The sequence below is a fragment of the Panthera pardus genome, unplaced genomic scaffold (genome assembly GCF_024362965.1).
Source record: "Panthera pardus isolate Hobbes unplaced genomic scaffold, ASM2436296v1 HiC_scaffold_6, whole genome shotgun sequence".
NCBI lineage: Eukaryota > Metazoa > Chordata > Mammalia > Carnivora > Felidae > Panthera > Panthera pardus.
The window spans coordinates 118,544,755-118,559,592 of record NW_026526991.1 but is presented as its reverse complement, the minus strand read 5'-3'; the positions used below and the strand labels follow the sequence as shown (position 1 = coordinate 118,559,592).

Genomic DNA, 14,838 nt, shown 5'->3' with positions numbered 1-14,838 from the left:
TTGGATCTAGAATACGGAGAGAAATGGAATCCAGATCATTTCTCTTTGGTGGGTTTCTACTTGGAAATAATAATTGGGCTTCTAATAACTGTCAAATGAAATATACTTCATTAATATATTAATGAAAACATTAATGCTTCTTTTAACTAACATAGTATGAAAAGCAACTTACACAAATAGAATGGATTTAGAGCTAAACCACAGTATCTGTGAACATCTGGCTTTCCTTTGAGCCAAGTTCACATCTCCAGAGTCATATTGATTACATAATATTGAAAGTTTGTTTTCAGCATTCATTTTAGCTCCATGATCTCTGTTACATTTTGAATAAACAAATTTTATCTGAGTGCTTCATAATATATATCATAAACATATGAACAGAAATGACATTGTTGTGTACAATAATATCAATACACTTTTGTGTATATTCCTTGATCAACCCAGGAAAAGCTGTGACATTTATGGGTCTTCTGTGTTCAGAGTTATGAAATCCCAAAGGCACATCATGTAAAAGAGATTAAAATAGAACTTTAGGCAGACTGACTTCAGGTCAGATGATCGCTCTTAGGAGTATTCATTGACACCTGGCAGACTTGTGGGTTGTAAATGGAACCGTGATAACATTTGGGTCTTAGCTCTTCCCTCGGAACTTGGAAGGACTGGACAGTGTGTCCAGTCTACACTCCAAGATATTTCAGTTTGGTGATGAAGTGGTAAATAACTTTTGCACACACAGGTGCCATATTTAGAGCTCTTAGGAGGGATGGCATACATCGTCTCCTCAGGGGTGTGGTTAGCTGCAGGAAGTTTCCTGTGGGTGGGTTCCCATAACACCAGGTACCTTCCCATAGTTTGCAAATGTGGACAGTGAGCAGTTGGGGCTTTCCCTTTGGGTCCTGAGTTGCAGTATTTCATCTGAAGGGATCACAGGCAATTTGGGTCCATTTTCCATAATAGAATGAAAGACGTCACCAAAAACTCCATCTCGCTTCTCTACAGCGGATGGACTTGTTGTTTGCCCCATTGGTCCTTGTTAAACACACATGGCATCCCGCCTGAATCCGTCCTGCAGTAGCTGTGCCATCCATAACCTCCATCTGCGCCCCCACTTAGCGGGAAGGGTCTTGGCAGGCCATCTTTTTACAGATACGCTGTGTCTTCTTTCCCTGTTCCCCGCCAGCCCCTAGCACTGCCCCTGTAGGTGAATGCTGTTTGCCTACCGCCACCTAGTGGTTCTTAATCTCTCAACGTTCTTGTCCTCCACTACCTTAAGAGAAGTTTTCTGTCGTCAGATTTACGGGCAAACTGAAATGATACAACCGTGTTTACGATGGGTGATTAATGTGCCCAGGAGACAGGATGTTGTTGGTTTGTTTCGTTGGTTGCTTTGCATTTTGAAGCAGAAGACCTCAGAACTAGCAGTACCTGTGTGTGTGTGTGTGTGTGTGTGTGTGTGCGCGCGCGCTGCGCGCACCTGCGCGTGTCTTTCTCTCCCTCTCTCTTACACAACACATACACACCAGATATCAGATCTGTGATCGTTCTTCGTCTTTGGAGCTTAGAGAGGAAAGTCAGTCCTTATTGATGAGGCCATCAGTATAAACCAGAGGGTCTCGATCAGGGGCAAGTTTGCTCCCCTCCCCCACCCCATCCCCACTTCCCTCAGGGACATTTCCCAGTGTCTGGAGACATCTTTGTTTGTCACACACTGGGGAGAGGGTGCTACTAGATCTGGTGGGCAGAGGGCAGGGGTGCTGCGAAACACCCTACAATGCACAGGTCAAGTCCCTATAGGAAAGAATTATCCAGCCCAATATATCAAGTTTCAGGTTTAGAAGGCTAATATAAGCCAATCAGGACCCCTCCTTTTGCCCCGCTACGGCGTGTGCTCCCCGCCCCCACCCCATCACCTGACAAAATGCACACTCCCCTCCCTTTGTCGGCATCAGCACCACTGAAAATAAAGAATGGGTCCTTTGTCAGCCAGCCACCACCTCCCCTCTAGCCAACCTGGGCATCCCCAAGAACAGGCCCTGGGAAAACTCCTTGCACCCGCCTTACACCTCAGAGGAATATTTAAGCCACACCAAGCTACTCTCTCGAGATACTGCCGCCATCTTAGCGGAAGGCCAGGGGAGGCTGGGCCGCGGTGAGCAACAGGAGGCTCGGATGGGCCCTTTGCTACTACAGCTGCCCTTTTTCGGGGGTCTCGGTGTTCACTGCCACCTACTGGTCTGCTTGCCCCCACCCCCAGTGAGCTGGAAGACTTCGTTGAAGACTTGAAGAAGGACTCTACGTCGGCTACCCGAGTGGTCACTCTAAAAGATGTGGAAGATGGGGCTTTCCTCCTGCGACAAGTGGGAGAAGCAGTAGCCACCCTGAAAGGTGAGCCTCTTCCTTGAAGGGGAGAAGTCCGAAGCGTGTCTCCGGGAGGAGAGCGGGGGGGAGGGGGGGAGGTTAAAACTCTGTCCGACAGTGACAGATCCGTTCGTTCGTGCATGTGTGCCTGCAAGTGTTCATCAAATACCCTGTGGGCGCTGTTCTAGGCACTGGCGATGCCTCACTGAACAAAATGGGCAGATGTCCCTGTCTTCTTGGAGCTTCTATTTTAGTGGGCGCCATAAGATTTAGGGCGAAATGATACCAATGACAGTTTCTCTCCACTGGCTCTTCCAGTGTGCCAGGGCACCAGTGCCAAATTCATTGAAAATGGCCCTCAGGGACAGTTGCCTTTATCCCACATAAGCAGACAGGAAGTGAGGCGCAGAGGACCTCTGCCCTTGCCCGAGGTCACTTGGAACCCGGCTCTGTCGGACAGGCGTCTGCCTCCTGGAGATGCGTGCGGAGCGCTGCGGCCGATGAACCCCACACTCCCGACCCTACCTGGCGTGCGTGTGTGGGATGGGGGCTTGTTCCGCTTTTTCTCCAACTCACCCTCTGCTCTTGGCCTGCAGGAGAATTCCCCACCTTACAAAACAAGATGCGAGCCATCTTGCGCATAGAAGTCGAGGCCGTGCGGTTTCTGAAGGAGGAGCCCCACAGGCTGGACAGCCTCCTGCAGAGAGTACGGAGCATGACCGACACCCTGACCATGTTGCGGAGGTAACCGCCCCCCCCCCCCCCCGGGGGCCGGGAAACTCGTGAGGGAGGACGGCAGCAACTCCTTCCCACCTTAGACGTTCCATTGCAGTATGACTTGAGGTCCCGATCGTTCAGCACAAGCCTGCTGCGTTTGGCACATCCTAGAGCTTAACGTTAGGAAACATTAAGTAAACATTTTTTTTCAAAAAATCATTTGAAGGTGGTCCTTTTTAATAACACTTTAAGATTAAAGAATGCGTCAAAATATTTTATTAGCCTCCTTCACTTCTGGAGCACAGATGACTTCAGTTAGAAGAAGAAATACACACTGAATGAAGTTCAAGAGACAGCGTTAGAGGCGTGGCCCTGCCAAACTGGAGAGAGGGAGGGCAGGAGGGAGGAGAGCTTGAGAACTGGAAGTTGCCTTCATGAAGATGACTACTGACAGTGGAAGAGAGGGCACGGTGGCAGGAGAGGGAAAGGGGGGGAACAGATCCTCGGGGGTCCCTTGGGGATTGGAGGAACAGGGTAGGTAAACAGCAAAAGAAACAAGTGAGTAGCAGAGGAGAGTCATCGAATGCAGTGTCTCTTTTCAAATCAAAAATAGACATTTTAATAAGAAGAAAGTAAGGGACTGATTAAAGATTATAGGTCAAGTACCGTGTATCCTATCATCTGACATACCCTACATCGATCGTAACAACAGCTCCCGAGGAAGGCGCCAGAAGGCAGTCTCATCCTCCCTCCTCCTTATCATCATCACTACATTCTACAGAAAAATATCTGAGGCTCAGAAAGGTACAGTTCCCAGCATCCTAGAGCTAGAACCTGCCAGAACTGATGATATTCAAACACAGGCCTGTCTGACCCCAGAGCCGTGTTCTTTCCACTGCACCGTGGGTGGAAATGCACAGATAGCTTCACGTGACCCCAAAATGCAGAGGAGGATGAGGACCAACCGGGGCTGTTAGATTTGGAGTCACTGTTGACCTCCCAGAAAGGCGTGGTCGAGTCCAGGTGGGGAAGGAAGCCTGATCCAAGCAACAGGAAGAGCAAGCACCAGGAATTAAGATACAGTTGACTCTTGGACAACTCGGGTTTGAACTGCACGGGTCCACTTATGTAAGGATTTTTTTTTTTTTTTGATAAGTACAAGACAATGCTGTAAATGTATTTTCTTTGTGATCTTCCTAATCACGTTTTCCTTTCCCTAGCTTACTTTATTGTAAGAATCCAGTCATAGCATACAAAATGTATGTTAATCAGGTACTTATGATATAGGTAATCCTTCTGGTCAACAGTAGATAATTAGCAGTTAGGTTTTGGAGACGAACAAGAGTTCCATGTGGATTTTCAAAGGAGGAGAATATGGAGCGCTCAGGAAGCTTTTGGGGTTAGAACAGAGCATCTCTGAGGGCTGTCCAGCGGGGACTGGGTGGAGGGGGTTAATGTTAGAATCATCTGTTCACTCCTGGCCGCCCCCACACCAATAGTGATGGAACCGTGTCTGGCTGGGCACAACGGTGCTGGTGGAAAGGCAGAGACAGACCATCTCGTGAGGGAAGGACTGAGCAGTCAGGTCCCAGAGACGGTCAGGAGGCAATTGGAGGGCATTAGGAAGTTGCTATGGAAACCTTCATCCCCAAGCTGCTACTCCGGGTTGTCAGATGTCTTAATTTTGCAACCTCTTGCCTGGCTTTGAGATGCCACGGCATTCAAGTGTGCCATACAAATAAAATGCAAGTTACCTACCTTAAGAGTTAATGCTGCTGTGCATGGTTTCTCCCAGACATGTCACCGATGGGCTCTTGAAAGGTACAGATGCAGCCCAGGCCGCACAGTACGTCGCTATGGAAAAGGCCACGGCCGCGGAAGTCCTGAAGAGCCAGGAGGAGGCACCCCACACCTCAGGCCAGCCCCTCCACGGCGCAGGAGTCCCCGGCGACGTGAAGTCAGAAGTGGTGCCCTTGACCGTTCACCATGCGCAGAGCTCCCCGGTGGTCATCCAGCCCTCCCAGCTCTCCGCCGCCCTGCTCAACCCCGCCCAGCACTTGCCGGGGGGCTCGGGTCCCCACCCCACCAGCCCTTCGGCCACCACACAGGAAGTGACCTCAGCTCTGCAGTCGGCACAGGCTCCTCAGTCCCCACAGATGCCCATGAACGGCTCTGCCATGCAGAGCTTGCTCATTGAGGAAATCCACAGCGCGAGCGCCAAGAACAGGGCAGTGTCCATTGAGGTAGGGTCCTACGTCCATTTCTCGTTAACCCTATAGAGGAATAACATCTGGTCCTTCCCTCAAGGAGTTTATAGTCTGGTTGTAAAGAGAATGCATATATGTGTCAAAGATACATTTAGGGGCGCCTGGGTGGCGCAGTCGGTTAAGCGTCCGAATTCAGCTCAGGTCACGATCTCGCGGTCCGTGAGTTCGAGCCCCGCGTCGGGCTCTGGGCTGATGGCTCAGAGCCTGGAGCCTGCTTCCGATTCTGTGTCTCCTTCTCTCTCTGCCCCTCCCCCCTTCATGCTCTGTCTCTCTCTGTCTCAAAAATAAATAAAAACGTTAAAAAAAAAATTAAAAAAAAAAGATACATTTATATCAAATATATAGAGATATATAGATATACTTATATCTATATATCTATATATATCTATATCTATATATCTATATAGATATATCTATATGTCTACATAGATATATAGATATATCTATACATACATGTATGTATATATATTTGTCTCAAAGAGAGATTTTTTGAACTACAAATGGGTTTCGATGGCCAGATTAAGAGAACAGTCGGATTTCAGAGAAGGGTGAGACACCCCATCCTGTGGGAAGGTGAAACCATGGTGTTCTGGGAAGTGTTTACCAACCAGTTCTCTGGTGGGGGCAGGGGGAAGCCCTGATTCATAGAATCTGCCAGTTTCTAAGGCGTATTCTCCCACCGTCGCTGATTTCGAGTTTCAGCGGGACATCAGTGGGCATGCGGCTGGGGAGATGCGAGTCAGCTCTCCCTGCTCAAGCACATCACTGGTGAATGTGGGCCGGTGGAGGGTTTGCTACTGGCCTGGAAAAGTCAGTAGAATCTGGGTAAGTGGAGCAGGGTCGGTGAGGGCTAGCACAGAGGGGTTGCTGTAGCAAAGGGAACCACGAGTAAACTTATTTTATGGGAACAAGATAGAGGAGATGAGGCTGGCAAAACAGACTGGAACCGGATGTGTGGGAGCTGGCAAACCAGTCCAGGACGTCTCAAGGTCATGGGGTGGGTGTCCGAAAAAATGCGGCCCCTCAGAGCAGTGATAAAAAATCAGCATCTTCAGAAAATTGCTCTGAAACAATGTACAGAATCAATTAAGGTGGTGGGGTCTCGAATTAAGGTTGCTGGGTGGGAAGTCATTAGAGTAGTCTCAGGATGCAAGGTGGAGGCCGTCAAAATGGAAAGAGAAAACTGGGACTTAGAGTCACACGACATAGAAAACACGCCATGGTTTTAAAGATTCTATCAAGAGCCGGTATCCACGCCTGAGTATCACATTTTGTCTCCCCAGCGTCGTTACCCCAGACCCTGCTCCTCACCGTGCCCGCCTCTCTTGCATGTCAGCAGTGGATAACTCAGGTTTCAAGAAAAAATAACCTCTTCAAATTGCCAAGGCCACGGTCAGGGCAACCGGGCCTCTGGACCCTAGGTAGCTTCTGCCTCTGCTCCAAAGTCAGCGGCTGTGCCTCTCCTCCAAGCCAGCCGTTTACGAAACGCAGCTCACGGGAGGGGTGAGATGTGATTGCCTGACGGTGATTCTGTCCCATCGTGCCCAGCAGGGCAGGGGCGAAAACTGAACAACACGTTTCCTCCTGAGAGTGAGTGGAATCTGCCACTTCCTACATCTCTGTATGGAAACCGTGTCAGTGGGACGACCCATCTATTCAACAAACGTCTCTTGAGAACCCACTGGGCGTGGCCTTCGTGGCCGCGTGTGTATTCTCAGTTTCGACTCACGAGTCGTCTCTGAAAATGCCCCGATCTGCGGTAAGGAGGCCTGGGCCTCGCCGCCCGCTCCACTGCTGCTGTGTAAGGTGAGCTTCCTCCGCACCGTATCCCCGAGCCCTGCTGTGCACCAGCCCCCAGAGGCCCTGAGGCAGGCAGGGAACAGAAGGGACAGAGTCCGTGCCTTCAAGAAACATGCCTGCTTGTAGGGAGAGGCCGAGAACCAGCGTATGCCAGATGGTCGTAAATGCTAGGAAGAAACAATGAAGGGAGGGGGGTGGTAAGGACAGTGGCGGTGGAGGCTTGTTTACGCAGCGTGGATCTTGGACACATCCTTTGCCTCACTGGGCCTCGGCGTTCTCACGTGTGAAGTGTGTTGGTGAAGTGATCCCCTCGGTCTTTTCCAGTTCTTACGTGTTGGGGTTCTCTGCCCTCCTGGAAGGATTACTGTGCCACCTCGAAATCACAGGAAAACGTTCCTTTAAAAAAAAATGTACAGGTATTTAAAAATGCATTTCATGTAATTCTCCCTATTGGGAGAACTTGGTGGAACTTCGAGGGTACCCAGATAAACCCCATTTTACACGTAAGAAAGTTTGACCCGGAGGCCATATAGCAGTTCTTAGCCACGGGACTGGGATGTAGGATTTCTTGTTCCTGGTGAGTGTTTTTGGGCTTAGCTTCTGTTTGTCTGCACATCTCCTCCGCAGTGAAAACTCCGTTTCGAGAACAAAAACTTGGTGATGGGATACATACTTTTGAAAGCATATCCCTGCGTCCTTTTATTAGTATTGGTTGAAAGTAGCAGTAAGTGCTCAGTAATAATGGAAAGAATGCATTTGGGTTTCTGAGCTTGCTTCTGTGGGAGTGAAGACCACTCGGGCTTACACAGCAGAGAGCACAGGGGCACGTTTGTCTGTGGAAAAATGTCCCTCGGTGCGGAAACCGGAGCATTATTTTATCCACATTTAACCTGTGTTATGCTCTCCGCCACCCCGACACAAAATCTCTAATTAGCTTTCCCTCTGGTTTTTAAACCTTCTTCACTTGTTCTTTTCCTGCAGAAAGCAGAGAGGAAATGGGAAGAGAAAAGGCAAAATCTGGACCACTATAACGGGAAAGAGTTTGAGAAGCTACTGGAAGAAGCTCAGGCCAACATCATGAGGTCAATTCCAAACCTGGAGATGCCACCAGCCTTGGGCCCACAACCAAAGGGCGATGCTCCGGTAGACAAGCTAGAACTTTCAGGTGAGGTGCTCACAGGGCTATGCGGGCTGGCTACCCTCGGGTCAGGGCAGTGCTGCCCACGTAAGCACGTGCTGGCCAGCAGCACCAATCTCTCACTTCGTAAGACTCTTATAAATTGGAGCAAATCCTCAGGTATCACTACATTCTCACTACTGCCTCTTAACTATAACCATAGCCTGGAAACGATGTTCTACTTGAGGATACTAGAACAATGCCCGGTAAGGTAAAATTTAGATTCCCGGCTTCCACATTTCCTGTGAATTTATGACACTTCACAGCACCAGCTGGGAGAATAAGAGGGCCGCATTTAGAGTAAGAGCTTTTCATATGCTGCAAGAAGAAAATGGCAGCCTTTATGAGGTCCTGAGGGGACATTAGATCATGAGGCAAAATTGCATTTTTTAAGTCAAAATTATTAGATTGTATATTGAACTAACTAAACTATGGAAGTGAAGCCTCAGTGTGTCCCTAAGAACATAAAATAACGGTTAGAAAACTCAGCCTCCTAAATCTCCAACCAACAAGCCTCATGCCTTACTCTGATCTTAAAGTTGCGAACAGAGACTCCATTCTACCTGCAGCCCAGTGTCTCAGAGCCACATTCAATGGTGCCTCCTCCAGTAGCTGAAATTAATTTGGAAAGGAATCGCCATCTTGACTTGCATGCATGTCCAGGAACATGAGCGTAGATACAATTTGTAACCACTGCAACCCTGTCTCGCTGTTCCCCTTCGCCAAAGCTGCTCTAAAATTCCCCTCACTGAAACTGCCCCCATCAGCCTGTGTGAGCCAAGTTTTTCACCCCTTTTCCCCACCTGCCCAGCTGGGTGAGACCTGTTTAGGGACCAGAAGGGTCAGGCAGCAAGTACCTTAGAAGGAAGGGGCCCGGGAGGGGCAGCCCTGTTCTCACAAAGATGGCTTCTCTCCCAAAGTCCCCGTGAGGAATTTCTCATGGGTAAGAATCTACACCATTCCGTTTCCATCTGGCCTAATTTGGCTCTCCTTATTGTTACTTTTGTCAGGTAGTCCTTTGATGTTTTATAATCACAAATAAGTTATAAAAAATAGTTATAAATCATAATTGTTCCTTCTCGTGATTGCACTTGTTATCTTACCACATCTGGGCTTTTTATTCCTTCAGATTAAAAAAAATTTGTATAAAGTGGGGCGCCTGGGTGGCTCAATCAGTGAAGCGTCTGACTTCAGCTCAGGTCACGATCTCTCGGTTCATGAGTTCGAGCCCCGCGTCGGGCTCTGTGCTGACAGCTCGGAGCCTGGAGCCTGCTTCGGATTCTGTGTCTCCCTCTCTCTCTGCTCCTCCCCCGCTTGCACTCTGTCTCCCTCTTTCTCAAAAATAAACAAACATTTAAAACCAAAGAAATAATTTGCATAAAGTGTTTTTTAAAAATGACTCCCCGAAGTATTTTTGCTCAATTAAATGTGTTACGTTATGTTATAAGTAAACTCTATACCCAGCATCGGACTTGAACTCACAACCCTGAGATCAAGAGTCACATGCTCGACCAGCTGAGTTTGTTTTGTTCTGTTTTGTTTTGTTTTGTTTTGTCTTAACACATGGCCTGATTTCAGAGAGTCTGCTAATGTACCAGCCACCAGAAATGCATAAGGATACAATCTGTTACCTGCAAACGTTGGTTTCTATCATTTTTACTTATTTGGCATGGATGTCACTGCTTTTACTGATTTTTGTTTACTAATGAGGTGAAATTCTACGCTCAGGGTTTTTAAAAGCTATTTGTATTTGCTCTTGTATAAATTGTCTGACTACTTAGAAAACGGGAACGGATGGTAGCTCCTAAAAAAATCAGTGGAAAATTTTAGAGACGGTAGCCTCAGTCAGTGTTAAAGAAAAATTATTCACAGAGATATTTGTTAAAAAGAGCAAGCAAGACTTTATTCAAGACCACGGCAGCAGGGGAGAGAAACTGAACCCAGCTCTGAATACAATACATCAAGGGTAGGGGGAGTCTCGCTAAAAGGCAGGCCAAGGGCCTGGACGTGCAGAGGGAGTGAAGAACCAGCTCAGATGTCAAGAATGGGGGATTCTTGCTAAACGGACTTCACGGAATTCTTTGCTAAAACTGGGCTGAGCACACAGAGCAAGGGCAAGGCTTCGCGGAGAGGAGAGCTCGGAGGCGCCTTGACCAAAGCCGGGCAAAGAGGCAGTCATGGTCATGACCCAGGAGAGGAGACCTGGGCCCACTTCCAGGGCCCGTCAGCCTGTGCCAGTCCCTGGGGGGACCCACAAAGCTGATGAGGCTGTCCCCCGGCCAGGCCGCTGGCTCAGGAACCAGCCGGGTGGCCCACTGCTGCTGGGGCCTCGTCACCCACACTCTCCTGCAGGAGACCAGAACTGTCGGCTACACGTAACCATTGGCCTTTCACCCTAATGAGCACCCACACCCTTACTACAGCTTTAAGTAGAAACTTCTCAAGCGTGTCCCTCAAACAGCTCTGACTAGGTTGCTCAGAAAGGACAAACATATTCCCGAGAGGGCAGGCCGTGTTCCTAGAGAGAGCTGGGGCAAAGCCCGGTTGGAAGGTCCAACCCCGAGTTTCTGCTTCTGCTGCTTTACTGCGCACTTGGGTTCAGGCTGGTAAAAGGCAGAGGTGAGGAATGATGATAAAGGACAGAAATGAGGAGGTTTGAATTTGGTTAAGTGCCTTTTCTGGACATTTTTCTGGAGAAAGCTAAGTAGATACCTGTATTTCCTAACCTTTGGTGTCAATGCCAACTTCTCCTTCTGCATTTCTGTGTTTACTGCCTCCTTTCATTAGCAGAGAACCCTTTCCAACCACATAACCAGGACCAAAAGTCCATTTTGTCCCTGACTTTGTTTTCTGTTCATCTGCCTTGCATTTCCTCCTGGCCCTTCATCGGCCAGATTCTATTCTAACATCCCCTGCACAAACTTCTCCTGCTAATAACACTGTCTCTCACGTCCTTCCTTTAGCAGCCATGCGAGGGGCTCTGGATTTGTCTCTAAGCTCTAATATTTCATCTCTCCAAGGAATACCCAGAAGTTTTACTTAATGATGATAGCTCTTGGGGCACCTGGATGGCTCAGTCGGTTGAACATCTGACTCTTTTTTTTTTTTTTAATGTTTATTTTTGAGAGAGAATGAGAGAGTGAGCAGGGGAGGGGCAGAGTGAGAGGAAGGCAGAGGAAGGCAGAGGATCTGAAGTGGGCTTTGCACTGACAGCGGAGAGCCTGAGGCGGGGCTCGAACTCACCAACTGTGTGATCATGACATGAGCCGCAGTCGGACGCTTCACCATCTGAGCCACTCAGGCGCCCTGAGCATCTGACTCTTAATCTCAGCTCAGGTCTTGATCTCAGGGCCCTGAGTTCAAGCCCTATGTTGGGCTCCACACTGGGCATGAAGCCTACTTAAAATATATCTATATATGTATATATGCTACATATATATATATATATATACATATATATATATACATATATATGCACATATTTTTTTAATAATGATAGCTCATACTTGCATTGCATTTACAGTAAGTCACTAAGCACTGTTCTAAGTGCTTCGCGTATATTAAGGTATTTAATCTCCACAGCATCCCAGTGGAGAGGATTATTATGATACCCATTTAATAGATGATACAACTGAGGCAGAGAGAAGTTAATTAACTTGTACAGGGTCTTTTTGGGATTTCAAGTCAGTCGGGCTATAGGGTCTATGCCTTTAATCCTGACACTATGGAAAGAACAGAGAGATGTTTACATCAGATTGCATCAAGTTTATAGAAATACACTGTTCTGGAAGTTCTCTTGCAAAGAGGTTATTTTGCAATGACACACTGTTTTCCAGAAGACTCTCCAAATTCAGAACAAGACTTGGACAAGCTGGGGGGTAAGTCCCCACCTCCTCCTCCCCCACCCCCTCGGCGGAGCTACCTGCCAGGATCAGGGCTCACCACCACGAGGTCCGGCGATGTGGTCTACACCAGCAGGAAGGAGAACATCACCGCTAAGGTCTGATGGGTTCAGCTCTGGTGAACTGGTCTCTGAGTTCAAATGATACCCTTAGACAAGGTTCTCTCTATTCTCATGTAGAACACAGAAAGCAGTAAGGCAGAGGAGAGAATTGATTAAGCTACATCACAGGAAGCCCCACAGATGGGAAAATGTCAGCCAGTGTTATTGGACTAGACTCAGCACCACCAGCTCTATCCTTACTTGACTTATAGCTGCAACAATGTAAAATGCAAATCACAAGCTACTTCTCCAGCAAGGGCCTCATAAGATTGAAAACGGAGTAGAAGGGGACGCAAAGGAAAGTCCACCTTACAAAAGCTAAGTGAGACTAGCTCACACGGTTGTAAGAGTCTGTACAGAAAGGTGTTCAGTGGGTTTTAGCTTGCACTTAACTTGGCAAGTTTGGTCTTTTGTGTTAAATGTAAAATACAATTTCCAAGGGGATGTAGTACGGGCAGGCCTTTCTTAAAGGCACCAAATGTTGAGTAGTTATAACTTCATTTAAAATCTTCAACCCATTCACCAAAATGGCAGCTTGTACAAAAAAACCCAAACTAAAAGCAAGGGATATTAACAGTCTTTCGACTCGATTTGAAGAGGTAGGAAGCCGACATGCCAGGCAGTAAGGGAACGTGTGTTGCTGTAATCTGTGCCTCTTTTTGCCAGCCCCTAGAGGCGTTGAGCTAATATCTGTGATTTGAATCTTCCACAGGCAAGCAGTGAAGATGCTGGGCCAAGCCCCCAGGCTAGAGCCTCTAAGTGTCCGACCGAGGAGCTGGCTTCCACCTGGACCCCATCCCCACCGCCAGTCGCTACCTCGTCCTCAAAGGACGAGGAGGAAGAAGAAGAAGGAGACAAAATAATGGCGGAACTCCAGGTATGTGGATGAGGTAACTGGTTGTGGCTCCTTGCCTTCCTACCTAGGCCGCTCTGGCTATGTCTCTCACAGATCCATTACCTAGAGAGGGCTGGCAAGGAGACTTTGGACCTAGGCCTCGTAAGCAGCATCTTCTGGCCTTGGCCTCCAATTTTCCAAGATGGCCCTGAACTACCCTCAGGGTACTTCATGACATGTGTAAGGAATGACTGTTTCACAAAACAACTCAGGAAGTTTATACGGGAAATGAATTGCGAGTTTTCCTAGCTCCGGCCAAGAGGATTTACTTTCCTTGCTTTTAATAGTCCATTCATTTCAAAAGCAATTCAGACAGGGATCCAAAATATCAGCCATCGTCTTGTCTTCATAAGGACTGATTAAGGCCTCCTTCACGTGGGTCTCATAAAAACTTTGGTTTTAATACTTAGAATGGCTGCCCTTAGGTCTTCTGTCCTTCATACCAAGTTCCCATTCGGTGTCAGCATCATCTTTTCAAATATGCAGAAAAACGGAACGATTTCATTTCCCATTTTCTTTGCCCTGTTTGCGAAATGATTATTTATTAGTTTTCTATTTTTATTTTTTAATTAATTGACACAGTCCATTCTTAGGATTAAGGATGGGGTACAGAAACTGTACTCAAAGTTTACCCCACATTCAAATCATGGATGTGAACCTACCCTGGGTGTATGTTCTAAGAACTTTTCTAATCAGAGGCATGCACAATTCCCAGACCAAAGTCTGTTCATAGAATATTTCATTTTGACCCATACTCACTGTAGCATTTTTTCCCCTCTCTGGTTGGTCAGATCACATGGTCAGATCACACACTTAGGGCTCCCAAATACATTGCCTCTTCACCAGTGCACGCACCATGGGTGTGCATTCTTCGTGTGGAGTAAGGAGAACTTTTAAGCCATGTCATTTCTACCACAGCTGTTCCACTCTGCTTTCCTTGGTAATAACTACCAAAATTGGGCTGTTTGGATTTACAGGGCTGCTGGTTGATTTGTCCCAGGGCTGAGCCCTTCTGAGCTTCTCTCAGACTGGCCTAGGACATCCCCTCCACCAATCAGATCGCTGACAGATTTTTAGGACGTTTAAAGAATGTCATACATAGGAACCATAGATGTATATGGTTAGCGATGCATGAAACAGTTGAGAGGGTGGAGGCGTCCGTCATTCAGTGATCCAGGGAGGACCCTCTGGCTAATGACACTGGCATGGCCGGGCTGCTTGTCGTCGGGACATTGGTGCTCGTCCTGAGATGTGTAGGCAGATTCTGGGACCGTTCGTTGTAGCCTCTGCCCCAAAGCGTGGTTTAAATTGATCGCGGCCCAGTTTGGTTCAAATGGATGACGAAGAACTAGGTAATTTTACATCTGTGCAAGGTGAACAGTCACTCCTAATCCAAGAAGTAGAAACTTTTAGGCTCATGGATAGTCCTGCACTAGCCCCCAAAGAGAAGTCATTTACTTGTTCCAGCTACGCTTTAGAGCTCATCACTTGGGAATATTTCCCACCACTGACGTCTAAATATCTCTGATGGTTTCTTTGAAAGTTTTCAAAGCCTGGAGTATGTGGTTTCTTGTTTTGTTATTGGTGGTTAGGTAATACTGGTGAATCAAGTGCTCTGAGC

At 47.7% G+C, this 14,838-nt stretch overlaps 1 protein-coding gene across 8 annotated transcripts in view; it reads left to right on the top strand.

Annotated features, from left to right (window-relative positions):
• Positions 1-14,838, top strand: part of KIAA1217 (KIAA1217 ortholog) — a 447,403-nt gene that overhangs the window by 422,136 nt on the left and 10,429 nt on the right. For 7 of the 8 annotated variants that reach the window (XM_053895904.1, XM_053895903.1, XM_053895906.1 and 4 more), the window contains 6 exons: positions 2,255-2,385; positions 2,955-3,102; positions 4,871-5,318; positions 8,124-8,307; positions 12,156-12,319; positions 13,035-13,199. In XM_053895904.1, coding sequence (XP_053751879.1) covers positions 2,255-2,385; positions 2,955-3,102; positions 4,871-5,318; positions 8,124-8,307; positions 12,156-12,319; positions 13,035-13,199 — 1,240 coding nt within the window. The remainder of the gene's footprint in view (positions 1-2,254; positions 2,386-2,954; positions 3,103-4,870; positions 5,319-8,123; positions 8,308-12,155; positions 12,320-13,034; positions 13,200-14,838) is intronic. The other variant, XM_053895907.1, reaches the window with a different exon arrangement.